Source organism: Nipponia nippon, unplaced genomic scaffold (genome assembly GCF_047370975.1).
Source record: "Nipponia nippon isolate SJK-2023a ecotype South Korea unplaced genomic scaffold, ASM4737097v1 scaffold_14, whole genome shotgun sequence".
Lineage (NCBI taxonomy): Eukaryota > Metazoa > Chordata > Aves > Pelecaniformes > Threskiornithidae > Nipponia > Nipponia nippon.
Window position 1 is genome coordinate 1,024,012 of NW_028262330.1, and position 27,468 is coordinate 1,051,479.

General features: G+C 55.9%; 1 protein-coding gene across 2 annotated transcripts in view; it reads right to left on the minus strand.

Annotated features, from left to right (window-relative positions):
* The window catches only part of MGAT5B (alpha-1,6-mannosylglycoprotein 6-beta-N-acetylglucosaminyltransferase B), a 69,741-nt gene that overhangs the window by 28,893 nt on the left and 13,380 nt on the right, over positions 1–27,468 (minus strand). For both annotated transcript variants that reach the window (XM_087750781.1, XM_087750780.1), the window contains exons 3-8: positions 15,516–15,660; positions 5,394–5,506; positions 3,903–3,976; positions 2,241–2,411; positions 1,238–1,402; positions 396–565 (exon numbers count right to left, since the gene is read on the minus strand). In XM_087750781.1, coding sequence (XP_087606907.1) covers positions 396–565; positions 1,238–1,402; positions 2,241–2,411; positions 3,903–3,976; positions 5,394–5,506; positions 15,516–15,660 — 838 coding nt within the window. The remainder of the gene's footprint in view (positions 1–395; positions 566–1,237; positions 1,403–2,240; positions 2,412–3,902; positions 3,977–5,393; positions 5,507–15,515; positions 15,661–27,468) is intronic.

Consider the following 27,468-nt stretch of genomic DNA (forward strand, 5'->3'; position numbering starts at 1 on the left):
GCCCCAGGCAGGTGTCAGGGGACACGGGCGATGCTGACAGCAAGGGATTAATGCTGCTCAGAGCCAGCGTTGGCACCCAGGGCAGAGCCCTGCCCCAGACATCTCCACATCAGCCCCATGCAAAGCCCTGCTGCAAAGCCTTAGTTTGCACCAGTCCTCCTCACTTTCCTGGGATGCAGAAGGGATGGGATCAATCCCAGCCGTGATGCTGGTGTTTGCACCCACCCAACACCTGCACCAGCACAGCACCGGCACTGCCCAAGGTGCAGGTGGGGAAAAGCCACCCTCAAGCCTTCGCAGACCTTGTGCTTTCACACAAAACCTCGATGCAACCCACACACGGGGGGCAGACCCTCTTGGGGGGGACCACGCACCCGCAGCACCGCAGCACCCACCTCTGCAGCTCCTTCAGGGAGACCGTGACCCTCAGGCTGTGTCCCAGGAGGAAGAGGGCAGCCAGGATGTCAGCCCACTGCACCATCTCGCCCAGCGGGCCCCCCTTCAGCACCCGCGGGCTGAAAACATCCCCCGACTCCTCCGTCAGGAAGCCGATATGGATCAAGATCTGGAGAGACAAGGAGAGGGGTCAGTGCTGGAAAGGGCAGTGCTGGGGGAAAGGGACAAGTTGGGTTCTCCAGCCCAGAATGACTTATGGTCCCTGATTCCCTCCAGCTCCTTTTGCAGGCTGTAATTACTCAGGGAAATCATTCGGGTGTAAAGACAAGTGATCTATGTCCAGTTAGCAAAGACCCAATAGTCAGAGGCTACCAGCTCCCATCGACTGACGCTCCCTGTCTTGGGACCAGGCCCATGTTCCCAATGTACATCACAGTCCATCCCACGGACCAGAGCCGGATCTCCTGGGACACAGGGACCAAAGGGCAGGGCACTGCAAAAACAGGAATGGGAGGGCCAGCAACCTCGGCACCTCCACACCGGAGACGTGCCAGCCTCCCTGCCCACTGCCGACAGCAGTGTGCCGGCTGGACGTTGTCTCCCACCCACCAGGACCTGTCTCCAAAATTCACCCCATCGTTCAGCAATGCCAGTCCTGCAATGTCCTGAATGCACGCAGTCGTGCCCACGGACCACAGACCCAACCCTGCAGACCCATGTGCTTCTGTAAATGAATTTTCCTCCCAGCCTGCTCACATCCCAGCTGTCTCCACTCCCCATGTCCCCAAGGGCTCAGCTTTTCCATCCCCCCACCACAACCACCTCTTCAATTTGCTCGTACATGTTTCTGGTCCCTTTGCCGGCCCTTCAGCTTCTGCTTGAGGCGCCGAGCTGCCCGCAGCCACTGCTGGGCCAAGTGCCGGATCCTCTTCTTCATGAAGCTGAGGGACTCCTTGCCCGTGCCGATCAGCTCCAGGAGGCGAGCCAGGTCGCTCCGGAAAGCTGCCTAGGAAAGAAGCATGCTCTGCGTTTTGAGTGTAGGGAAAGCAGCCACGAGAGGAGCCCCTGTGCTGGCACGGGGCTGGTGGAGGTTTGCCCATCACGGTTGAGGTGCCGTGGGTTCTTCTGGGATGGTCACCTTCCCCCAGTGCCACCAGACCTGACACCAGAGCTCCTCCTCTTAACGCACCAAATCCCAGGGGCCCTGTTGCACCCAGAGCATCTCATGACATCCCGGATTCCTCAGCACAGGACAGACATGGACCTGTGGAGCGGGGCCAGAGGAGGCCACAGAAATGGTCAGAGGGCTGGAACAGCTCTGCTGTGGAGAAAGGCTGAGAGAGCTGGCGTTGCTCAGCCTGGAGAGGAGAAGGCTGCGGGGAGACCTTATTGCGGCCTTTCAGTACTTAAAGGGGGCTGATAAGAAAGATGGGGACAGACTTTTTAGCAGGGCCTGTAGCGACAGGACAAGGGGTGATGGTTTTATACTAAAAGAGGGGAGATTCAGACTAGATAGAAGGAAGAAATCGGTTGTGATGAGGGTGGTGAGGCACTGGCAGGGGTTGCCCAGAGAGGTGGGAGATGCCCCATCCCTGGAAACATTCAGGGTCAGGTTGGACGGGGCTCTGAGCGACCTGACCTGGCTGGAGATGTCCCTGCCCGTGGCAGGGGGCTGGACTGGGCGGCCTTTGAAGGTCCCTCCCAACCCCAACTGTTCTGTGATTCTGTGGAAACCCACGTGTGGCATCGTGGCCCTTCTGACACCGCTGGCTCTGGGAATATTTGTTTCCATCGTCTCCCCCCAAGCCCCAGGACCGGCAGGACACAGGCTGCCCCCACCTTACCTGCACCCGCGGCAGCGGCGGGGGGGAAGGCAAAGCTGCCGTCCGGTTTCGCCATGCCAGGGGAGGGCAGAACCACTCGACTTCACTGAGGTAGATGAGGAATGAGCACTCGGTGCCGTCCACGCCAAAAAACGCATAGCAGGGGTCGGAGGTCCACCTGGCTCTCATCCACTGCGAGGGGGCAAAGAAACTCGTGGGGCCTGTCCTCCGGATGGGAGGGGACGCGGCAGCCCTGCGAGCTGCCCCTGCTATGGGCAGCCTCTATTCTCCATCACCTTTCTCTAGCTGGGAGCTAGAACTGAAGGGCAGAGGGCGGATGAAGGGCTGCAAACCAGCAGGCACCCAGCGCTGGTGCTGATGTTTGCCCACCCGGTGCCTCCAGGGCACCCGGGGCAGAGGAAGAGCCAGGAGGGCTTGCTGGGGGCTCCCTGGGTTTCCAGCACTGGTTCCAGCACCAACATGCGCCTTCCCTGGGGGCACAGCCATTAATCCCTCGGAAATGATACACCACAGGGTATCTTCTCATTAGCTTTGCTGGGGAGCCAGCTGAGCTGCTGAGCTCATCGCCCCGGGCGCAGCGGCGCAAGGAGACAGATCCACCAGCAGCCCCCAAGGGTGATTTCACAGGAAGGAGAATAACCAGCAACCGGAGCAGTGATTTATCATCCCCCACAATGGCTCTCGCCAGCCTCTTCCTAATTCAACTACAAAAACAAATCTACTCCGGAGACAGGTCACTGCGCCCAATATGTAAAACGCAGCAATCACCCAGACAGGAGATTGAATTACAGCCTTCCACAATTAAATTACATTCCGAATTTACTCAAATCGTGGAAGGAAAGGATGCCTAGCACCAGGGGTAGGGGAAAATCCAGCCCCCTGGTATCATTTCAATATACCCTTCAACATCTTTTCAGGAAGACTCGGCCCTGCAGAAGCCTGAGCTTGAAGCAGGAGGCTGGGAAGGGGAGGAAGGAGGGAGATGCTTTTAATTAGTTCATGTAAACATGCTCTCTGACAGAGCAATCGTGCTCCGGGCCAAACGCCAGGCTGCATGCAGGTGTAAAGCGCAGGCTGGGTCAGGCGGGACACCCGATTCGAGGTGGAGGTCCAGGCCACCTTAACGAGACGCTCTTCTGTGCAATGCTGAGAGTATTCCCCAGACACGAGCTAACGCTCCAGATATTTAAAGACGATGTGACAGTGCTTTCTCCTCACCGCGCTTCTGTCATTAAACACAAACTACAGGCAGGGAGGCTGCAGGCAGAGGTGGTCTCACAGCGCTGATTCTGCTGCTGCCTGCACACCCCTGGGTACTGTGGCTTCAGTGCTTCATATGACTAAACCTGAAGGTATACACCTTATTATTGGGGGAAAACAGTCACACTGGTACAGCAAAGGCTCCCAGAGGAGGTCGGACACCTCCCTTGTGTTTTCTCCTTGCAGCACAGCCGTGCTTTGCTTTCCACATCTTTGGCTCTGCTCCTCCTTCAGCAACCGGCCGCACCTTTCCCGTTTTAAAGCAAACAGTTTTATTCTGGAAAGCGTCCCCCTCCCCACTGCTCCTCCCTGTTTAAACCCCGGAGCCATTGCTTTGTGCCCTTCCCAGCAGCTTCCACCCCAGGGTCGAAACCCTCTCCCAGACAGGGAATCCCGACTCACCTCCACTTTCCCAGCGCAGTCAGGGTACTTGGGGTCCCTGGGCACCTCGCACTGGTCCCTCCTGCCTTCCACCGCTGCAGAAAGACAATTTGGGCATGAGGAGAGCTGGGATGTGCTGGCAGAGCAGACAGAAACGCTGGGATGGGATGGGATGGGATGGGATGGGATGGGATGGGATGGGATGGGATGGGATGGGATGGGATGGGATGGGATGGGATGGGGCTGCCAGCCCCCGAGCACGTTCATCGGCACCACAGCTGGGCCGGCAGACAGCCCCCTCCCGCTTGATGGAGCAGGACACCAAGATGTGACGCATCTTCCCCAAGGTCAGGGAGGAATCAGAGGAAACCCAGGAAAGCCCCCAGCTCTGCTTCAATGCCGAGAGCACATTGCCCTGTCCTAAATCTCAGCAGGCCTCTTTATAGCACCTCCCTGCTGCTCTCAGCCTGGTCCAGACCCCAGCTCCCACCTATCCCTGCTCCTGTTAATCATCCCTAGGCAAGCTGCAGTATCTAAGGAAGCACCTGACAGCCTTCACGCCGTAAACTTGCAATAAAAATTGTCCTGCTGAGCTGTCGAGAGAAGACTCAGCCCCCGGGGCCAGCCCCAGAATAAGGCACAGAAGTGGCTAAAAATGGTAATAGGATCTTTTCTTCCTCTGTGGTTGGATTAATAAAAGACAACACCCCTCCTACATACCCTCCTTTGCCTATAACTGAAAAAGCACGAGGTGGAAGAGGCAATGGAAGCATCTTCTACCTGATGATGCCAGCCCAAACCTCGGGAAACACACAGCTGTGTGGAGAAACATCTGGAGAGCCAGCTGCCCTCACAGCACTGCCGGGCTGGGATGGGGACGTCTCTTCTGGCGCTGGATCCCAGCCCCTGGGCTTTGGATCCAAATCACCGCATTTTTCTATCCAGGTGTTTGTGCTGGCACTGCTCCTCGTCTTTAATTCTGCATTTAATTCTGTGGCATTTATTTCTGACAGCAATTCAGATTTGTCACCATTCCTCCCCCTTGCAGGCATGAGTTTCCCAGGTCTTGCTCCTCTGCAGATTGATCTCCCCCACTCTCGAGTCCTCCTGGGCCAAGCGAGGCAACGCTTTTAGAAGATTACTGCTGTCAGAGGCCACGGAGGGTGGTTCCCTATGCAGCCTCCTCTTCCTGGCTGTCATAGCAAGGTGAGAGCCCTGGAAACCTCCGAGAAGGCTCAAACCACACTCAAGACCTCCTTTCCCTCACAGAAATGGTCTGACCACGTGCTGCATCTGCACAGAGTTGGACACAAGCAGCCCTAGGAGGTCTGCCGAAGCGCTTCAGGTGCCCTGCTTAGCCCTGCAGACAGGAGCGAGTTGGGCAACCTCAGATCAGCATCCATTCCCCTGCATTTTCACCAACCCTTTCATGCTAGGCTTGGCTGGATCTCCCTACTGCAACTGCCTAACAGGCAGGAGGTTTGGAGCACGGGGACCGCTGGGGACACTGACCTTTCCCGTTCAGGAGGCTGTTCCGGAGAATCTGATCGACTTTTATTGCGATATCCGAGACATTTTGAGCTATAGCTTGGATCCTCTCCATCAACCCGGCTGCTGGCTGGAACCTGGGGAAAAAAAAAAAAATAGACCCTGAAAACCGGGTGTCTCCCAGTGGTGGCACCCAGGGGTGCTTACAGCGAACTTGCCGTCCTTGGAAGCTGCCAGCAGGTTGAACTTAGCTCCAGGATGCAACATGGCAACGCCTGGTCCAGCGTGTACGGGGCAAAGAGCTCACTGCCTTCCAAGAGGTTTGATTAAAAACCTATGTAAATCAGCAGTCTGCCATTTTTCGCACTGTGCTGATAAACATGGATACATCTGTGCATTTTAGGTGGGGGAATATTAAATAGGCTGGAAAAAATTGCTTTTCTTATTTCAGATGTGCTATGTTTGAAAATCCTCTGCTGTGATTATTGGCCTTGCAGTGCATGTAGGAAGCTGTGCTGGGAAAAAAAGGGAGAAAAAACCCAAAAATACAGAGAAAGGAAGGCAAAACTGGAGGAAAGCTGAGGAAGCTTGTGGGCCTGGAGCAGACTGCAGACAGATGCAAAACACGCGGGGCACGCGGATGGCCCGAGCCAGCCTGCCCACCACAGGCTTAGCGAGCGGCTTTCCAGGTGCCCCGGCGGGGAGCGGCGGAGAGGGCTGTGCAGGGCCGCGGTGCCGGGGTGAGCGTGGGCAGCACAGCGGGAGCCAGGGTCGAGCTGGGCGTCGCAGCCCCCGCAAAGCCCGCAGGCACCTTCCCACCGAGGCTCGAGATCAGATTCCACCGGTTTGAATAGCCGTATATGCCATCTAGCGAATTAAACCTCGCAATCAATACCGTCCTGGGTAAACAGCACCATTAAACTCATCTACATAACACATTGTGCAGACAGAGTGACAGAGCACTGTAAAGAGGCCGGGTGTCAATTAAAACCTGGTGTAATATATAAAAGGGCAAGAGAACTCAATCCATCAGCGGCGGTGCCTGGCCAGGCTTGACGAGGAGCAAGCTCTCCACCTCCAGCGCCTTGCCTGCCACTTCCACCACAAACAACAACCACGTCTCGGCAAGCGCGGCTATCGCAGTAAATAACTTCCCGTTCTGCAGCATCTGGGTCATAAGATTTTCCTCCTGCTGCCGCCGAGATCATTATAATACAAGGAAATGTCATAAGCAGTGAGCAAAACCGAAAGGGCTACCTTGAATACTCTTGGCACAGAAAATATGTGCTGATGTCAGGTCCTTCTCAGTGAAGTTTTATGTTTGTTCTCCAGCAGATCAGTGAACCCGAAGGCTGGGATTTAAAGTACCTCTATCCTCAAGGCTAAAAAAATCCTGGTTTTATGAACAGATACTGCTTCGGTTGTTGATTTAAAGTCCATTCGCTAGCAGTGAGCAGCCCACATTTTTCCTTCTGGCATGGTTTATGACCATCAATACTCAACCTGCATGCCTCCACAGGGAGCCACATATCTTAAGCTTTTAAGAAATAATAATTAAATGCAGAGGACACCATTGCCCCCAAGTAACTTTCAACCTTTTGCAAAAAATAAACCCCAGGTCTCCTGCCAGCTGCAACAGGGAGGTTGCTCATGAGGGTCTGATAAAATACAGGCACAAAAATGACCTGCGACGAGCTCTGCTTATAAGCACGGCTCCGAGGAGATAACACGCTCCTGGTCTGAGGGCTGCACAGCTCAGCCCGCCCTGAAAGTCCTCAGCCCCCCTGTTTCTGCAACCCTTTTTCCACCGACAAGCAGCCGTCGGACCGCGCAGGCGATGCACGTGCACTCAGTAAACAGGGAGAAGCTGGGAGGGGCAGCTTAGGAGCAAACATCCCAAGGATGCAGTGCATTTAGAGCCAGCGAGCCCAGCCTCCTGCTCCAACAACAGGAGAGGGACGTCAGCTCGGTGGAGATGCTCCTCAGGTTTCTCCACTGCTCACGGAAAGGAGAGAGGATGAGTGCAGCCACGGCAGCCTTGCTCCCATGCTTCAGAGCACCAAATCAGCCCACGATCCAACTTCTACCCCCTCCCAGAAGCTATCCCAGTTCTCACTTGGGTCCAAACCAGCTCCCAAACGCCCAAGTAACTAGGTGAAACCCAAAAGTCAACAGCAACCTCGGTCCCCATCTCCTCTCTGATGACTTCCAGGCCTCAGCTCAGCCAGGGCTGAGCACTGGGCACCCACAAACACGTTCCAACAAAAATCAGGATCGTTATCCTAAATAAACGGCTTTCTTCCAGGCTCGGCCTCACAGCCAGCCTACGTCCCGCCGGAGCTCCGGCCACAGCAGTGGTTTCTACCAGGTGATGGATCTGGCCCAGCATCTATGCCAGCCTGCCCAGCTCCTGTAAGCTACAGCTGCTCCCCAAACACAAAGATTTCAGCTCGGAGCCCTTTGATGTAAAATGCACGTTTGATGACCGCACTCAGACAGCACTTCCAGGTCGCGCAAACAAGACAGTCGCGTTGCATGGGCTCTGTGAGGCTTTCCCCAAAACGCAGGGGGTTACTGAAAAGTGACACATGGTTCGGTGTCCACCGTGGCTCTTGGCATGTGTTAAGACAACGGAAAAACAGCAGAAAACCTCCGTCCAAAACAAGCAACCAGGCTCCAATCTCCCTCCACCTGCACGCCCATCACCCTTATTTGTCAAACCAGTTTTTGCCAGATCCCCAAAGCTTTGCGTGAGGGATTTCATGCTTGGGGTAAAGAGCCGTGCTGCCACATCGGGAGCACTGATGGGCCTCGCTGTTAGCGCTGGCAGGGGCAGCACCGAGTCAGCCGCCTCGGTGTTCTTATCTGCTGGGCAGCAAGGCTATCACTTGAGCAGCAAATTTCATTTAACGTATTAAAGAGATGACAAGAAGGTTAAGCGTAAGCTGCATCACCTATCATTGCACTGATTTGTCACCTGGGCAGAGGACAAGAAAATAAGACATGGAAAGCAAAACCTTAAATGCAAAAAGGTTTTCTGTAGCTTGTCAGAATTTGATGCCTTATTCTTAGTAACTGGAGACACTGGGAAGGACAAGGTGAGCGGCTTATTCTGCTCAGTGACGCTAAGCAGAAGGGGGCCATCCCGCCGCGTCTCCGGCCCAGCCGGGGTGCCAGCACGGCTCTGCCAGCCCAGCAGAAAGAAGAACTCGCTTCCAGCACACTGGGAGCAGCGACGGGCTTTTTTTTTTTTTTCCTTGTTGCTTTTTAAATTTTTCTATAGCGACAATATAAATGCCACCAAAATGCGCTGGGGCTGTGCCAGCTATTGAAACTATAGTAAATTACTATGGGTTTTCTCGAACAAATTTTTCCCTGGGACCTTAAAACCGTTTACTACAGCAAATACAGTACTTTTACTTCTAACTATCAATATTGATTTCATCTTTATTATTTTCAGATTTATATTTCCCCATGTTGATTAAGATTCAGATCACACTATGCCTTATAATGCACTGTATACAGTATTCATCTCGTTTCAAGAACTGCTATTAAGATGTATCTTTCCCCACTGGCAGATCATTTGCCATATAATATAGCCGGAGGTTGAGTTTTCCTTTACTTTTTCATGCATTAATTTGGTTCCCTTCACTTTGTCTCTTGTCCCCAACCCTGCAGCAGCAGCTCAGATTCAGCCTCTTTATCCCTTTACAAGCCACTGTATTTTTATTGCCTTTTATAAAAGTGGCATTATGAAAAGATGAATCTCTTTCTATTTGTGTGTTGTCTTCATAATACAAGCCCTAAACATATTTGCTTGCTCATCCGATATTTCTTGCTATTAACTGGTGAGAGCAGTGACTTTGGAAAGACCGATACAGATGGAGAAAAGCAGATGTTTTGAAGATAATACATCAACAAGCGCAGCATTCGCACAGAGCAGTTTACCAAAGGATTTCAGCTTGCTCATTCCAATGTCGGCGCTGCCGTTTGCCTCTTTAAAGGTTTGGGGTTTTTTTTGCCCAAAGACCCAAAGCAGAGCAGAAAGCAGCTGGGAAGGGTGCCTGGGGCCAGGCTCTCGCTGCTTCCCCGCTCTGGGGACACAAATCACCCCCTGACATCCAGCCCCAGGACAACCTCGCTCTCCAGGACAGGGAACCAAAATCCCGGGAGCGGCACTGATGGATAACCCTTCCCGGCAAGGGGAAAAGGGCCTTCCCGTTCTCCTGGCTGCAGCATTTAAGATGCCGCCCGTTAAAATAGCTGGGGTATCTCCTGGAGAGACAAATCCCTACAGCATCTCCGGCAGGGCACCCCATGGGCTCAGGCTCCTCTCCCCACCCACCCCGGTGGGACGAGCTCGGAGTCGCCCAACAGCCAGTGGGGACAAGCCAAGGAAAGCCGAGGGGTCCCCAGGGACGTGGGGAAAAGCCCTCATCCAAGCACTGGATAACTGAAAAAAGGTGATTTAAATCTCCAAGAAGACCGAGCAATTACAAGCTTCGCTCCTCTGGCATAAGAGGATCCAAGTAAACCTCATCGATGCTGGAGGCAAAACTTTTTTCAGGGATCCACGCCCTTCTGCACATCTCTGCATCCTCTCCGAGGTGGCCTGCACCCAAAAGTCCGGGAGCCAGGGCTGCCCACGGGGGAGAGAGGAAGGACAGGAACACGGACACCGGGCGGCTGATGCTCTCCCCAAACCTGGGTCACGGGCCCCTGACACTGGTGCTCCCGAGGCGGGGTGTAGCAGGAGAGGCAGCGGTGGCCGGGCAGGCGCCCCGCTCATCAGGCTCAGCACCACGCTTTGTGTTTGACTTGTAATCTTGGTTTTCATCCTCGTAACTCCGGTGTTGGAGCTATCACCCTGAGTCTGGATAAACAGCCTTGGCTTGGTTTGAGCTCACGGTCCGTGCAGCGGTGGGGAGGCAGGAGAGCAGCCGAGCCCCCCGGGGAGTGCGGGGAGGGTCCTGTGCCCTGCTCCGCTTGGGAAGGGCTCAGACCCCCAGCAAGCAGAGCAAAAGCCCAAAGCCCTGGTCGCTACCAGCTTGGCAGAAATTTATAGCAACGGGATCTGATTTTCCTTCTAGGGTAAATCAGACACAGAGCCTGGGCAAAGGCACCCTGGTGCCATGCTCCTGCCCCCCCAGCACCATCAGCAGCCCCCTGAAGCCCTGGGCTGTGCCTGCCCCCGGGCACTGGGTGCCGAGGGCTTTTGCTCTGCAAACTGCCCGAGACAACACAACCAACCTGGCACAAAAACGCCAGCAACAGCACTTTGTCTCCGCGTGTTAATGCATCAAGAAGCCTCATTTGCAAAGCCTTGTGATAAAGCAGCCCCTGGCACATCAATGTTTTGGGCTGGAAAGGCACAAAATAAACAGAAAGCAAAGTCTATTGCAGAATTAGGTTCAGCAAATTGAGCTGGAGGTGCGGGGGGAGGCACAAGCCTGGGAGCAGGAGGGGAGGCTGCGAGTGACCTGCGCGCACACAGGCGCCTATACGCCCGCTGCAATGGCGATGCCCCTTGCCCTCCGGCTGCGGGTCCCTCCCAATGGGCCCAGAGCCCCTCGGGCAAGGTGGGGGCACATGGATGGATCCTGCTCCCCTGCTGGTGGTACACAGCCACCTCCCTGCTCGGCCTTAGAGAGAAAAGCAATTTATCTCAGCTGCCAGGCATGAATGTCCCTGTGCATCTCCTCCCCTGACCCTGACGGGGACCCCAGAAGTGAGGGGTCCTCACGACCCCCCCGCGCTGTGCCCATCGCCTCCAAGCTAACACCGAAAGCATCCAGGACCGGGCTGCAGCCGTCCTCAGGAGCGGCAAGAAACAACTCGCTGCCTCTGCCAGGATGAAACAGGTTGCAGGACCCGTGAGGAAGGAGAGCACTGGGGAGGAAGGCTCCCGCGGCGCTGGCTGCCAGGGTCCCCTGCCAGCCATACCCCTCCCAGTCCCCCCCCGGTAGCATCAAAGAGAAGATGCTGCTCCCGCGGCCGAGCTCTGCTCGGCAAAACTACAGTCCAGCAGAGCCGGGCTGGATCGCAGGACAGGTCTTACCTTCCCCGCGGGCTGCTTCGGGGCTCTGCCCGCTCCGGACAGCTTTCACTCCACACAGCACCAGCCTCACCTCGCAGACACCCGCGCTGAGCCCCACAGCGCACCGAGGAGGCGACGCACGGAGGGGTGAAAGACCGCTCCGGGCTCACCTGGATAGCAGGGGACCGTGGCATCTGGCAGCGATTTCTCTAAAGCCAGCTTATCAACAGCGACAATGCAGGAATTAATAGAGCCAGGCTGGCAGGATGCAGGAACATCACCCATTTAGTGTCATATTGTGCGACTTTTAATTACTGGGGGAATATGGAGTCATGTAATGATTACAAGAACAAATACTTAAAGCGTGTGGAAATTAACTGAGCCTTGGCAGTAATTAAGCTTGAAGATGAATCAGTCGTTAGCAAATAACACCCTTTGCAGGCTAACCACTATGTGGGGGAGAGGGACAACAGGGGATGCTGCGGACCCCAGTGCCGGGCACGGGGCAGGTCGGGGGCAGCCCGGCCCCAGCGAAGGGCTGCTCCGAGCCCCAGCGCTGCCTGGTTATGGTGCTGGCTTGGGTGAGCCGCTTCATAGCCTCTCCTTCCCTCCCAAGCGCTTTCCAGCGGGGGACCAACACTTCCACTGCAAACTAATATTTCCCTTGCCCAGTAAATAGCTCTCCAGGAGGCTTCCATAAGTACTTCTCATTTCCTTCCCCTCTGATGATTTACGAGGGTTGCTTTCAATTAACAGCAGTATTGATTTTTCTGCAGCTGAGTGGCAGGCTGCTCGCCCTCGTTAGGGAACCCATCGCTCACCTTCCCAGCACGGGCAGGGTGTGGGCAGGGGGGAGCCGGGGAGGGCTGGAGAAGGGATCCAGCAGCGCCCAGGGGCACAGCAGGCCAGTTCACGGGTGCAGCCTGTGTCCCCTTACCCCAGCGTGGCATCCCACAAAACCTGGGCAGCTCTTCTAAGGAGGACGTTGGACATTTGGGTCTTCCGAGAGTTTTATCTAAAGCACTGCAAGAGGCTGGGGGCTGCGCAGACAGGCACCTCTGGAGTATTCAATCAGACAGCACCTATGGAGCAAGAAAGATCTTGGAGTGACTTTCAGCAGCATAAAGCTGCCTCCCCTGGCAGCTGAGAGGCTTTCCAAGGCAGGTCATTAATTACACCCTGTATATTTAAATTCCTCCTTGCATTTTCCAAGTGGGAAAGCCACCCCTGCCCTCTGCCAGAGCGGCGCTGGAGGGGGACAACCCTCACGGGGGCTGTGAGTGATGAATTATGGGGCCCACCAAAGCCTTCACCTCTTCATTTGGGCTTGGCAAACCCAAGCCCTTCCGATTTCATCGGAGGTCCAGCGTTAAGCAGGAGAGCGCTTTGTAAAAACAAGAATTAATCCACTTTTGCGCAGGTGAAATTGCAAAGCCTACGCTCACGGCTTTGCTGAGCAGGGAAGGAGATGAAGGCGGCCGCCGTGCTAACCAGAGACGCTTTAAAGAATAAAATCCCTTTGAAATTAGCACCCTTTAATTGTATTATCTTTCGCTGACAGCTTCAATCGGTCACTGGTGATCAAAGAGAGAGAGGCAGGGAGGGAAGGTGGAAGCAAGCCCGTGGTGGAGTCCAGGGCTCCTAATACTGCACAGCACCAGGGCGTCTCCGCAGCCCCGGCGCTGATCTGGGTTCAGGAGCCACCGCTCGGTCCCGGTGCGGTTGGTGGTGCCCGTTCCCCCTTGGCACAAGGAGTCCCCGGGGCTGCAGCCGGTTACCCCCAAGGGACAGGGACCTCAGCACGCCTCTCCCCAGCTCCGTGAGGGCTCAGCCCGGGCTTTGCACCAGGCGCTGTTCGATGCCCCCCAGGATGCTCCCAGCCGCTCTGGAGAGCACCCATCAGAGCAGCGGGGTCAGCTCAGAGCCGGGCTCTGCTCGGAGCAGGGCAGCAGACGGGGTGCATTGGCTCTGCACCCTTCCAGCTGCCTCGTGCACCCCACAAAGGAGGGCAGGGACCGGGACAAGCCAAGAAACGTCACTGCGGATGAGGGAGCACGCCTGGCAGCAGAGACGGAGCCGCTGAAACCCGCAGAGACCCAGCACAGCTGTAACACTTCCAACACGTCTCCTCTGACCACAGACCTCAGCCAAAGCCGGGGCTGCAGGGAAGGAGGGGAGCACTCGGGAAACGCTTCACGAGTGTTTGCAAACGCGTGCGGTGCGTCGTTACAGACCATCACAGCAAAAATCCATCCACAAGAAACACCCCCCACGATGGTTGCTTCATCTGGAGATGCTCTGCCCCATGGCCAAATCCCGACCTTCAGAGGCAGGGTGAGAACAAGATGATGACACAGATCAGTCTTGATGCAGGATCAAGAAAAGGGACTTGAATGCATTTAAGGGGCAATTTATAAGGAGCAAAAGGTGATAAACTAGTTGTCCCTGACTTTCTATTCCTGAAAATTAAGGCATCTGTAATCTTAACCGCTCAAGCCCATCTCAGCACATACGCAAAACCCGAGGCTGTTTGATGTGCTGGGTCCATCAGCTCCCATCCTCTCTGGTCTCTCCAAGCGACGGCCCCAGAGTCACCAGCCACACGGCAGATCTGAACCGCGAGATCCCCATCTGCAGCGACTGCTGCCAGTTCACATTAAATGCTTTTAAGTTTCTCTCTTGGCTGCTGGTGTACAGAAATTACCATCACCTGAAATTACTGGTTCTTTTAACATGAGATTGGCCAAGAAAATCATCAAATGTGAGCAAGCGCCTTCCAGTCGCTGGCTGTAATGGTCCTGTCCGTTCCTCTCCGGGATTACTGTTGTCCTCCTTGCACGCCTCGTAACAACAAAATGCCCAGCACCTGCCATTACTGAGGTAAATTATATTTTTCGGTGGTTGAAATTACGTTACTTAAAAGGCAAGACCATGCACTCTGAGGCTGCTGTGCAGCTTTAATTCATGTGTGCACGCAGTACGGCACAGCACAGCCTTTAATTACAGGCTCACTTACTCTATTTTCCATTATAGGTGCAAAAGAGACTTGTAAGGAAAGCGAGGGGGAGAAATAGAAATAAAGATGGAACCAGGGAGGCACAGGAACCCCCGCCGGCCGTCGAGCACGGCCGCAGCGGGAGGCAGAGGGGGGAATGCCAGGCAGGAGCCGCCGGGATGCACCGCGGCTCCCGCGCCAGCTCCGGTGGCATGGCACAGGGCAGAGGAGCCCGTTGCATGTCACGTCCCTGCCGCCCGCCACTCACGTGTCACCTGTGACTCCACCTCAGCAAAATCTACGCTAGCATTTTTTTTGCATTGCGAAGTTTGTCCCAAGCACCACCCCCTCAGTTTTTTCATCTCTGCCCCTCCACATTCAAGTCACTTTAGTTACCATTCTTGCAGGCCTTGGCATGACAGGCAAATTAGTATTAATAAATGTTTAAAGGCTCTCAAAGCAAAGGAAGATGTCTCTTTATCAAATCAGCATGTCACGACGGGAAGGTCTGGTGGCATCTCTCAAGCTGCTGGCCAGGACGGATGCATCACGGGGAGCCAGGACGCCGGCTCTGCGCAGCGAGCGTTTCAGGGGCCGACAGTTTCCTCCTCTTTCATTTTAAGCCTTGCTCGACTCCAAGACTGAACATACCACCCTTGGATGTCAAACAACGATCCCTTCCACAGCTACCCAAGCAATATGGGCACAAAGAAAGCGGCCTGAGCTCACTCGGGGATTTAATGGCAGAGGGAGCACAGCCCACGCACCGGGTACTGCTCCAGCCACCGGCGAGTCCCACCGCCAGCTCCACCACAGCACGGCGGTGAACAGACACCCTCCCACACTGCAGCACCAGCAGCTGGGACAGGTGCTACAGGGAACCCCAAAATTCACAGTAATTTCAGAAATCCCAAAAGAAAAGGTTTCCAGAAACGGCAAACAGTAAGCCTGCAAAAGATGCGCCCAAGCCCCACGCCCGGGTGGGCTCCTCCATCCCCAGGCAGCAGCTCAGCCCGACACCACAGAGCACATCAGGGTTTTTTGCTCCTGCAAACCCCCCGAGCCCGGCGCCGCTCCACGGGGTCTGCACGGGGCATCGGCGCGGCCGACTGACCTGTCCAGAGGGAATCGCGCTTCATCCCCTTTGTGGAAGTCAGTGCTATTCTCCAGCCTGGCCAGGATGTCCATCCTCTTCATCAGCATCTCCAGCATGTCGCTCATTCGCCGCAGCACCCCTCGGGACTCCAGCGCACCCATCACTGCAGGCACACAAAGAGCAAGCGAGACACGGTCAGGGGCTGGGCGCTGCCGTGTCGGACCGAGAAAATCCCCCTCCCCACGGCTTCAGCCCCAAAGCTGCCCGCGGTCCTGCGCTCCCCAGCCCCGCTGATGGGCTCGGTGGTTTATGGACCATCTCGGTGCCCCGCTGCCCCTGGACATCCCCTCCCTGGCTTTGCCAACAGACCCACAGCCCCATACACATCGTCCTGCCTGAGCATGGGCTAATCCCTGCCTGTGCCCAAATCCAGCTGGCCCACTGCAGCTCCCGACAGCCAGCGGCTACAGCAGCCCTGGATCCAGCCTTCTCGCCTGCCTCTCTGGGCATAAACTCCTGACTTGTCCACCCAATCCAGCCTGTCCTGAGCGCTTTCGGGAAACCAACTTTATTCTCAAACATTAACCAAACAGCCTTCCATTTTGCACTTCTATTTTCACTCTCCAAGACCCACCTAGCCCAGCACCCTGCCTTTGACAACAGCCTGCAGGGGATGCTTAAGGAAAAGCATGGGAAATGGAGCAAATAGGTGGTCCTCCCCCGACATATCCTCCCAGCGGCACCGGATCTTCCTGTTGCAGAGAATTTCTTCTCTATCCAAATCTGCTATAGGGTGGGCACCCCAGCACTGGAAATAGCTCAGTCTCAAACACTGCCGGTACGCTGCATCTCAGCAACCCCCCCCAGCAGGGAAAGCCCCCGATTCCCAGCCCCGTCTAATGCTCCGCTTCCTACGGGTTTGCACAGCACCGACCCGCTGCTGTGCTGAAAGCGCCGGGGGAGACACGAGCTCCTGGCTCCCAGTTTGCTCTGCTGCCTAGCGACAGGCAGCCCCGAGCCCAAAGCCAGGGAACAGAAAATAAAGCTCCTGTTTCATCTCAGCGCGGCTCATTTCACGTTGGTAATAACCTAATCAGTGCATAATCCCCTGAACTTCTCCTGTTTAGCTTATCTCCGCCATTCCACTCATACGCGGTTTTCAAGAGGCAGCACACATTTAATTTAGGGAGCAGCAGGAGCCGGGCGGGCAGCGCTGGGAAGGCGAGCGGCTGCTGGACACCCCGGGTGATGATCAGGACTTACGGACATCTCGCACATCTCCAAACGGATGCAAAACCAGGTCTTGCAAAGCTGGCGGGTGGCTGTGCTGGTGCATCCCCGCGTCCCCCACCCTGGCACAGCACCCTGCACCCAGCTCAGCCCCGGCGGTGGGATGGAGTGGGGCATCCCAATGGCACCCTGTGCCGGGGACAGACTCGGTACAGGCTTCTCCTCACCGCAGGAGCTGACTCAAGCCGCTGAGCACGTCAAACAGCACAGAGGCCTGAATGCCAGGTCTAGATGGTTTTGGTATTCAGGTGAGAGCAGTGCGTATGGTCATGGTGGGAACCGGCTCACCGCGACAGCTCCCACTGCTGCAGAGATGCAGCCTTGGCTCCCTCCCCACTCCCCCAGTAAATCACCCACTAACTCCAGCTCCAGATGCTGCGGCACTGGGGCCATGGCTGCCGGGGGTCGGTTCTGCAGCTCTGATGGAGCAGGGCTGCCTCGGCACCACAGCGGAACCAGGGGCTTCCCCATTCGAACACCCCCCTGCCAGCTCTCACCCAGCGGGCACTGTGAAAGCATCGCATCGCTGCGGCGGCTGTCGCTGTCGGACCCGCGGCACGTGAACACGGGGTTACAAGCCAACCCTTAACCCCTCCGAGAAGCTGACACCGGGCCAGCCAGACCTCACCAAAGGCTCTCTTCCACGCCTGGCTGCGATTATCAGCAACACATTATTTTTCCTGACACTATCTAAGTAAATGGAAGAAAAATTGAGAGCAGAAGCAATTCCTCAAATAAAAAAAAACCAAACCAAAACAAAACCAAAAACCATGCACGGTGATTGAAACCGGGCTCTTCCCCAAACGCTCCCTGCACTCCCATGGCAAGAAGTTGGTGACCTCTGCTTGAATCGGTGGGTGCCCGCGGTCCTGTGCAGCCCCAGCCATCCCTGGATGGGTCTGGAAACGCAGGAGCCACCTTTGCATTCCCACCAGGAACCCCTCCCTGTCCCCTGGGTGGGACACAAGTCACAGCCTGTCCCGTTAAAGGGCAGAAGTGCTAACGAACTAGCAATTAAAAGATGCTCTGGGGGAAAAAAGTGGAAACTTGGATCCTGGAGCTCAGTCTGTACAGGGGCCTCCCCAAACACAGCTGAGCAAACTGGGCAAAGACACGGCTAAGAAAAATAGAAAAGCTCTGAGATGGACTTAAGTCAGAAAATCCACATTAGTTATTTCCCCACGGGACTGAGCCCGCTCCGGTGACACCCCCACCGCAGCTGGGCTGTGTTCCCGGATCACAGCCCCCAGCACCCGCCACCTGCCTGCCCCAGGCGGCTTCCAGGATGGACCACCCCCCACACGGGGATTTCTGCTCAGGATCTGCTCCTGCCCCGACATCCCGGCTCTGCCAGAGGGTCAGAGCTTAGACCTCGAACTCAATTTTTGAGCGAGACTGAGACGGCGCATCCTTGCACGCTCCTGTGCCAGCGGGTGAGGCTGGAGGTCAGGAAAAGGACCCGCTACAGCCCCTACAGCTGGCCAGAAGGGCTTCAACACAACCACCACATTGCCATGGCCAGAGGGGTATCCCCGGCCCAAGAATTTGGATCCCAGCTTGGTTTTTTTTTTTTTTTTTGGGGGGGGGGGGGGCAGGTCAGGCCGTGCTGTTTCACTGGGAAGATGCAAGGATCATGTCTGGAAGGCAATGGAGATGACTGAGAGCCGCTGCTGCCCTTGCCACTCAGGGCTGGGCTGTGGCCCCAATTTGTAGCCAGGCTGCTTTCATTTAATTACGAAGGCCTGTGTAGTGGTGCAGCTCATTTGAAATTTAAATGGCTGCTCACAAAGCCCGGGCAGAGAAACAGCTTCTGGCCCCTGATTAAAACTCAGACACATGGATGGAGCTCATCCCCACAGAAGAGACTTGGGAAAAGCCCTCTCCTGAGGGGTTTGGGATGGGTCCCGGGAGCATCGCCGGCCCCACTAAGGGAACCTAATCCTGCCCTGGGCAGGGGGACAAGGGAAACTGAGGCACGGAGCAACACAGAGCCCATGTTTCCAGCAGGCAGCAGTGAGCTGACGTCCATGCTGGGCACCCAGGGGTGCTCAGCGCCCCGTCCCCACTGCCCGGGCAAAGCTCCCCAGGGATTGCCCTCCTTGAGCCCGAGACGGAGATTTCCTGCTGCTCGGGCCACAGCCACAGCGCAGGCAATCCAGCCGAGGGTGCCTGCTCCGAGTCCTCACCGCAGAAGCACAGCCGACAAGATGGCTCTGCTCCCAGATCGCTAAGGAGGGACGAGGACATTCCCACTGGGGAATGAAACTGTTTCCCCCTGGATCCCGGGGAAGCCAGCAGCAAACGGAGCCACAAGCCCTGGCCCCGCAGCCGAGCCCCCAGCGCCAGCCCGGCTCTCCCACTGGACTCACTGGGATTTCCCCTCCTGCTGCTGCCACCATCCAATTTCCCAGCTGGTTTTGAGCGATTCCAGGATGCTTTTCAACAGCAAAGCTCTGAGCTTTGCTGTCAACAGTGAGCAGAGATATTCCTTCTCCAATAAAGAAATAAAAACCCACTTCAAATCCCAAGTGAAAATAGTAATAAAAACAAAATCTCAGCCTTCACTGGGTTATCTTTTTGGGCCCCCTGCCAGAAAGCAGAGCTGTCACGGGGCACATCTCCCCCAGCCCTCCGCTGCCTCTTGGAGATGAAGTCGAAGCCCTTCCTCATCAACACCTCTCTTTTTCTGTTCTTGGTCTTTGTTGTTGTTGTTGTTGTTCCAGAAGCTTAAGGAGGATAACAAGAACGATTTGACATTTTTGGCAATGATTATTACATCTCTTGGAAAGTGTGTCTCATTAAAACCAAAAGAAAGGAGGAAAAGTGCTGAAGCGACTCTTTTAAAAATGCAAGAGCCAGGATTAATTTGTTAACCTGAGGCGGGGACGCAGGCACCCACCGCACGGCTGCTCGGCTGCCTGGCAGTGCGGGCCGGCCACGGGGACTCGGGGCACCCCCAGTTCTCCCCTTAAGCCAGTGATGAAGATCCCCAAGAGACTTGCAAACAGCATTGCAGGCAGACGGGATAAACCGAAACCCAACTCCATAGCATGAAACCCCAGTAAAATAGTCCTGCAAGCCACTTTTTTTTTTAAAAAAAGCAAGCTGCTCATTATAAAGGAGAAATATTCTAATTACCCTTGATAATCAGCAATGATGGGAAAGAAAACACAAGTAAAACTGCTCAACAGATTAATTGGAGTTTGCTAAAGTATGACAGGTTTTTGACAGTTTTCCTGAGTGGCAGCCACTCTTTAAAGGCAATCACTGAACCTGACAGAGGTTTTCATAGCAGCACTAGGAAATAATGATTGCAATCAATCATATCTTACTGGATTTCATGAGACATGCTGGTAAACACAGCAGAGGGAGGAGAATTATTTATGGTGCTTCAGAAGAGCATACAGCTAAGTAATTGGATGAAATCAGGGAAAAAAAAGAAAGCATCCCTAAGGGTGATGTCTAGTGAAAAAAAGAAATAGTTTCTCTGCAAAACCAGTGGAACAGCCAACAGCCAATATGCTCAAATTTGGATGGGTCAAACCCTGGGGAATTCACTAATGATACACTTGCTTTTAAAATACCTTCTTGGAGCGAACACATCCCCGGGCAGGCATCCCACCGTACCGTTACCTGCCAGCGAAACCTCCAGGGACGGGAGCCAGGACGGACGCGCAGGTGAGTTCTGCTGCGTGTGCAGACCGCCCTGGCTGCGAGGGCGACGGTCAAGGCCGGACGCCTCGGGGCCACGGCGCAGGAGGGGAGAGCAGCTGAGAAAGCAGCATTTCACGGAGCATGGCCAGCACTGCCACGGCGCGGGGGACTCCCTGCCGCGCAGCCCGGCGCGGGGCTGGGCCCAGTGGAGACGACGTGGAGTGGCGCTGGCCAAGCCCAGGCTGTGCCATGCGGGAGGGAGCAGATGGGAAGGAGTCTCCTTGCTCAGGCATCGCGTTTTGGGATCCCGAGCATCCTCCCCACGCCGCCCCACCATTGCTCACGCTGGGAGCCCTCTCCACCCAGCCCTTCACAAGCACGGAGGGAATGCGCGGCATGTCACCCCATCACACGGGTTTGCGTGTGGCTCTGGGACGCTCGGGCTGAGATTTTCAAAAGGAGCTGAAACCCTTTGGGAGAAAAAAATTTGCATTTTGGGGGCACATTCCCTTTGGCCACTTGGACTGATTCAAACCTCCTTACCCTGCGTAGCTGCTGGACCCAGATGACAGTTCTCCGTCCCTGGGGCACTCAGCCCCATCCTGCTCGGGGGGTCTCACGCTGCTCAGCGTCAGCTTCATGCCAAGACAATGGGGAAAGAGAAACACGTAGGGGGAAATGGTGTTTGAGCTGCACGCTGGCGCCCAGTGCAATGCATCCCTTGTGTTTCCCTCCTAGTGGGTGCAGGACCCTGGTGCCACCCCACGGGTGCAGAGGTGGCATCCCACCTCCCGTGCTTACAGGGAGCTTTTCCACCCCAAAACCACTCCGATTTCAAGGGCAGCAAAAGCCTCCCTCACCCGGCGGCCACAAGAGCCCAGCCCCAACCGTGCCGGGGGAGACCGAGGCACAGCCTCGACCCACATCACAGACAGTGCGAACGGCGCTGAAACAGCCCCCTGACATTTAAAACCAACCCCACAATATATCTTTGCTGTTCCTAACATGGCTGATTTGTTGTTGATCCCCCCCTTCTCAGGCATAAGTCATATCCCTGCCTGGCTGTCTCGCAACAGCTGAAAGCTCCAGTACAAGAAGGGAATTTGCTCCGAGAATGTAAGATATTACTTATGTCCACTGAAAATACCAGCTGAATTAATTTCAATCTAAAGCATCATTTGCTTTGCTTTGTTTTTCTCCTTTAAAGGACAACTCCAGGCTACTTAAACCCCTCAAAAGGACAATGTACTCTTGAAGGATTTCTTGGAGAAGAAGCCAGAGGACCCCCACCGCGGTGCAGCCGGACCCAGAGCTCACTGCCCGGCTCTCTGGGTGGCTGGTACCCTGGGGCTGTCCTGGGGACCCCATCCTCCTGGGAGGGCACCCACCCCAGCACCTCCCCGGTTCCCGGGGAGCAAAGCACCAGCCCTTCGCTTCTCTCCTCCTCCCACACTCCTCTATTTACTTTCACTGTTGATTTGATTCAAGCAGATTAAAAGACCAAAGAGCCAACTAGCCAAGGGCTCCGGCTAACACTGACACATAATCCATTACAATCACAGCCCAGAGACCCAGCACTAACTGGCAACAAGAAAGCCCAAGGCCACGCTCAGGCTGGCAGCTCCCGTCTCCATCCCTTCGGCACCCAACCTGGGGGGAAGCTGCTCCAGGGACGGACGAGGTCCCGCTGGGCGGCTGCACCCCTCGAGGGCGCCCACTCACCAGCATGGGCACGCAGCCAGTTTCTGCCTCCAGCAAACCCACCCACATTCGCCATTAAACTGCTATGGATTTACTATTTTAAGTTATACAGAGAAAATATGGACCTGCTTCACCAGTGCCCCAATGCAAAAAGCGCAAGAGCCGCCCAGGGAGCTCCACGCCAGCAGCAGCGATTTGCACCCGGAGGTGCTCACGAAGCAGCTTGGGGGCTGCCTGTGAAGCGGACACTTCGGTACAGCTCCAGCTGCACCATCGATCTGCTGCTGAGCCGCTGGAAACGGCCGGCAACAAAGTGGTTCCCTGGTAATCAGCCAAATTAAGCAGGCTTAAGTCACCAGCTGGTAAAGTAGATTATGTCCTGCCTGCCTGCCATCATCTACCCCCTGGATTTATCCATCCCCTCGTCCACTGCTGTGCAATCGGCGGCACATGTACAGCCTCAGGGATGTTTTCACTCCCTCTCACCGCACTCATAGGCAGGCAGAGCCCATCAGGCCCCGTTACGCCCTGCGTGGCCGGCTCCGGCACCGCGGGGCTGGCAGCCACGCGTCACGACCGAGCCAGGCAGGAGCCGCCCCAGGGCTCTGCTAATGCAGCCGTGCGATAGCAGTGACTGCGACCCTGCCGTGGGCTCCAGAGACCCCCCCGGCTTTCCTACAGCCCCCCACATGTCGGCAGCACCTGGGGGCGAGACACCGCAGCAGGGGGGACCGGTGTGCTGCAGAAGTTCCCTGGCTGAAAGAAGGGCCAGCTGTGCTGTGGCATGCATGCTGCCTGACGCAGCACCAGCAGATGGAAAGCAACCCTGTTTGGCCCCGTAAATCGCTCCCACAAGCGCCATGCCACCCCTACAGCCAGGCACCGCTCTGCCCACCCTGCTCCCGGACAGCCACGGCAAAGCCACATCCCTGGGCTCCGCTCTCCCACGCTGCCAAGGGCTTCACGAGTGACGAGCCGTACCTCCGCTTCCCTTCTGCAGCCCTGCGCCCCAGCACGCTGCAGGTCCTCCCCCGGGAAGGCGATGCCGTTCCGGGAAGGCAACGCCGCAACTCGGTTTCATGGAGGCGGTTGGTTAGAGAGGGGCCACAGAGGTCCCGAGCAAACTTCAGCCTCCACCCAAGGTCCCACCAGTCCTCCTCCAGCCTGCTGCTGCACGGAGCAGGGTGCCAGCCCAGTGTCCCCGTACCAACCCCCCTGGGTCTGGGGTCTCGCTTGGGGCAGCCCTTCGGTCGCGGACCCCGAGCTGAGCCTGCAGGAGGGGCTCTGGTAACTTCTCCACCCCAACCAGCTCCCCCTGCCCGAAAGGAAAGGCCTGCAAGAGCCGACTGCAGCTCCGTCTCCACCCTGACACGCGTTCGCTCCCTGTTTCCGTATAAATAAGAAAAGGCAGGAAGCCGACAGACACTTACACTCACAGACAGGAGCGTTTCATTGCCGCAAGGGAGAGCACAGGGCTCTTTCCCCCAACTTTGCTTAGTCCTGACCTCCCCAAACACACAGCAGAGACCTTATGTTCCCTGTGGGACTTGTGGGACCCTCCACAAGGGTGGGTCCCACAAGTCCTGCCACAAGCCATCGCTCTCCAGGCAAAAACAAGCTCGGTCGTCTCCTCCTCTCCCCAGCAGCCCCAGGAGATGGCTGGGGGACTGGGGGACGTGGGAAGCGAAGACAAATATGCACAACCCCATCACAAGCTGCAGTTCAGCTTTTTTTTTTTTTTTTTACTTTATTAATCCCATCTTTTTCCCCCTTCTCATCCCCCTTCCACTTTTTTTTTTTTTAAAAGTACCAGCAGCAGGGTATTTTTAGTTGCTCCTCTATTGCCAGCCAGCACTATTTTAAATTGCATTTTAAGCTGTTCTGCAGTGCTCCAAACACCTCACGCTGCAGGCAAGGCTTTCAAACTACAAGATTAACATCGATTTTAAATTGCTTCCTAAACACAAGGGCTCCAGCGCAGGGCTCGCTCAAGGGCAGTCGCCAGGAGCAAAGCCCAGAGGACGCCGGGGCTCCCAGGCACGGCTCCAGCCCACGCCGGGCTGGGTGCTGTCGCACCGGGAGCAAAGCTGGACCCCGGTTTTGCAGCCGGGCCCCCCAGCTCCAGGCAATGAGCAGCGCACACCGGTCCCACGGTGGAGGGGGAGCCCCAGAGCGGCTCCAGGGACCCCCCTCCATCACCAACCCTCATTTCAGTTCTCGGCCTTTACAAGGGAGACATTGCTCCAAGGGCATCGGCATTTAACTCAACTAGCTGTTTTCCTAACAGCCCCCCTTGCTGACCTGGGGAAAATTGTATTATCAGGAGCCAGCGCCCCAAGGGTTGCAGGAAATCAGCCCAAGCGCCTCGGGCAGAGGAAGGATTCCACTCGGCATTTGCACGCCCCAAGATCAGCCGGAGGAAGGCTTCCGGAGGCTCGGCACCGCCATCACTCCTCTGGCTCCGCACGACCAGCGCTGGAGCCCGCAGCCTTATTTACAGCTGCCCTGAAACATTATGTTTCAGAAACAGCAGAACTCACTAATTTAACATCTCCAAAATGATTACCATTTTTCCTTCAGCCAAAAATACTGGCCAAACAGTGCCAGGCATCCTGCCGCTTTGCTTCCAGGGATGAAAAAAATCATCCCTTTCCTCCAAACCCATCAGCCTCCACCAAGCCCGGCGGCCAGATCCTTCCAGCAGCAGCTGAGCAGGGCAGCAGCCCAAAGCCAAGCCCACGGGAGCCGGGGGCATTGGCAGAGCCGTGGGACGAGCCTCGGCTAATCTCTGCCCGAGCTGAACTGTGCCCTGGTCTCTCATTTAGCCCAGAGAAACAAATAAATCAGTGGGAAAACTCAGCTTTTACAGAGGCTGCTATGGTTCCCACTGTGCTAGTTTTATTTTCTGAAGTACCTGCTGCCTCCCCGGCTCAGGATGAATTTTGATTTAGGAGTGAAAAGGGGTAATAAAAGCATAACGAGCCATTAACATTCCTCCTGGCCATGGTGGGGTGTTTGCTCATCACAGGTTGATGGAAATGCCATTTGACTTCCTTATGAGCTATAGAAAATCAATTAATTGATTTAATCATTCCCTGGGAGTCGCTGCATATGGAGATAACAGAGCAGCGGGGCCAGCGGGACGCTGCGCCTCCCTCTGACACGGCAGCGGCAGGGAAGGGGCCAGCACGCATCGCCGCACCGCGGTCTTCATCTCTGCTCCACCAGACTCGTGAATTCACATTTCCATCTTCCAATAAGTTTGGTGGCATTTTTTTTGTCTTTTTAAGCCTGCAGGCATCCAATTCTGAGCAGCGATTGTATCAAATGGGCACTTCTTCGGTGAGAGACGTGTCCCAAGAGCGGATTCAGCCTTAACCGCTACTATGGTAGACCTTCCAATTCCGATTACCCCTCTTTGCCCTGCAAAGCACCACTCTGCATTTTACTCCCCCAGCACAACCCCACAGAAGTGGGCTGCAACCCCTGGCATCACGTGGAGCCCCCACGGACACCTTTATTCTCCTTATTTTAACAGCACTCATTTCCCTGCCTGCAATAGCCATTTAATAAGAGCAGTAAAGTTTTACACTTCCACTTTAAACTCCTTTTCCAAATGTGGGTTGGGGATGGGAGCACGGTGCACGTTCACCCACCCGACGGGGGAAGCAGCACTCCAGGACCGAAGCGGGATGGCCCATGGGCACACCAGAAGAAGGACCCGTGCTTTTTATCAACCACCACTTTCTCCACCCAAGCAAAGCGCTGGTCTGCTCCAAAAAAAACGCAGATTAAAGACATCCCCATGGGCAACACGGCGCGACCAGCAGCAGCCTCTCCCCACGGCCGGGCAGAGCCAGTGGCACTTGCAGCCCGGGGTGCAGGGGGGCTCCCAGGGGACAGAGGAGCTGACACCCGCAGCCACTCCCAGCAGCACCCATCCCCATCGCCAACAGCCACTCCTCAGCACACAGCACCACTTTAACCCATAACTAAAGAAGCCTCCCCATACTAAAAAGGAAGAGCAGAATAAGTTGTTATTGCTGCCATGAGCAGCATTTTCCACTTAGCCCCTGGAGCAACCCAGCATCTGGCAGGAGCCGCCAGGAGCAGGGCCGGGGGCAGGCAGTGTTTGGGGCAGAAAGCCCTCACCCTGCACTGGGCTCTGCCTTGCATCGCCATTAACCCCTTTCCCCCACCGACGCTTGGACAACGATGAAGAGAGAACGGTCCCAAGCGGCGGGAGCTGCAGAGCACAGCACCTCTGGGCAAGCTGCAGAGCCAGCCCCATCGCCCCAGCATTTTTCTGGGGGAGGAAGAAGCAAAAGCCCATCTTCCCCAGCAGAGCTCCTCGCCAAAGAGGCGCTCCCAGTACCGGCCAGCTCGCCTTGGCACCAACTGGGTGACTTACAGCACCAGCTGGCTGCTCCGGCCCTGAGGCTGCCTGGAGCGGCTGTGGATGGGACAGACGGACGCAGCGAGGCTGGAACTGAAGGCACTGAAGAGCGGTACAGATCGCTTCTCCCCACGGGCCACCCCTCCAGCGGCCCACGGGCTCCAGGAGACTCAAACCCAGCTCTGGATGCAGCAGCAGCAAAGCGAAGTGTTGGGGACGCGCAGGATCTGCACGTCCCAGCTGGTGCCAGAGAGGTGGCAGGCACCCGCTCACCCACGCCCTCCCCACGGGGGCCTGGGGAAACCCCCCCCGGCTAACGGCCCCACCGTCGCTGCGGGAAGAGCGGGATCAAGAGGGAAAACTTCCACTGCCTTTCGAGAGGGTTTTGCATTAGCAAATTCTGGATTCAGATCGCAAGAACAGCCCCTTCCCTCTGCCTGGACAAGCATCCCGGCCGCTGCCCGCGCCGCCCGGTGAGATGCGCTCAAGCAGCGGATCCTGACAAGCTGCTTCCAAGCTGCTGCAGACCGTCACCCAGAGCTGCTCAGCAGACAACATCAAAACATAACCCTCTCCCGGGCTGCTCGTGTTTATAACTCAGGAAGAAACCAGGAATAATTAGTGCTGAGTTTGCACAGCAGATTCTGCCCGGCTCCCTCCTTCGCTCTGCCCGTGCCCCCCCATCACCATCACTTGGTTACACGAGACTTTGCAACTCGTTCTCCTGTCGCCTTCACCATGCATTGAAGGCAACAAGATGAATTTATAACTCGCGTGACTTGTTGCGAGCAAAGGGAACATGAGCATCCCTGGAACCGCAGGTCTGTGTGTCACGTCTCAAGGAGGCAGCAGCCCAAGCTCTCGCTCCTGGGTGCTCTCTCCAGCAAGTTCAGGTAAGAAAAGCAGCTGTCAAAGCCATAAAGCCACTTT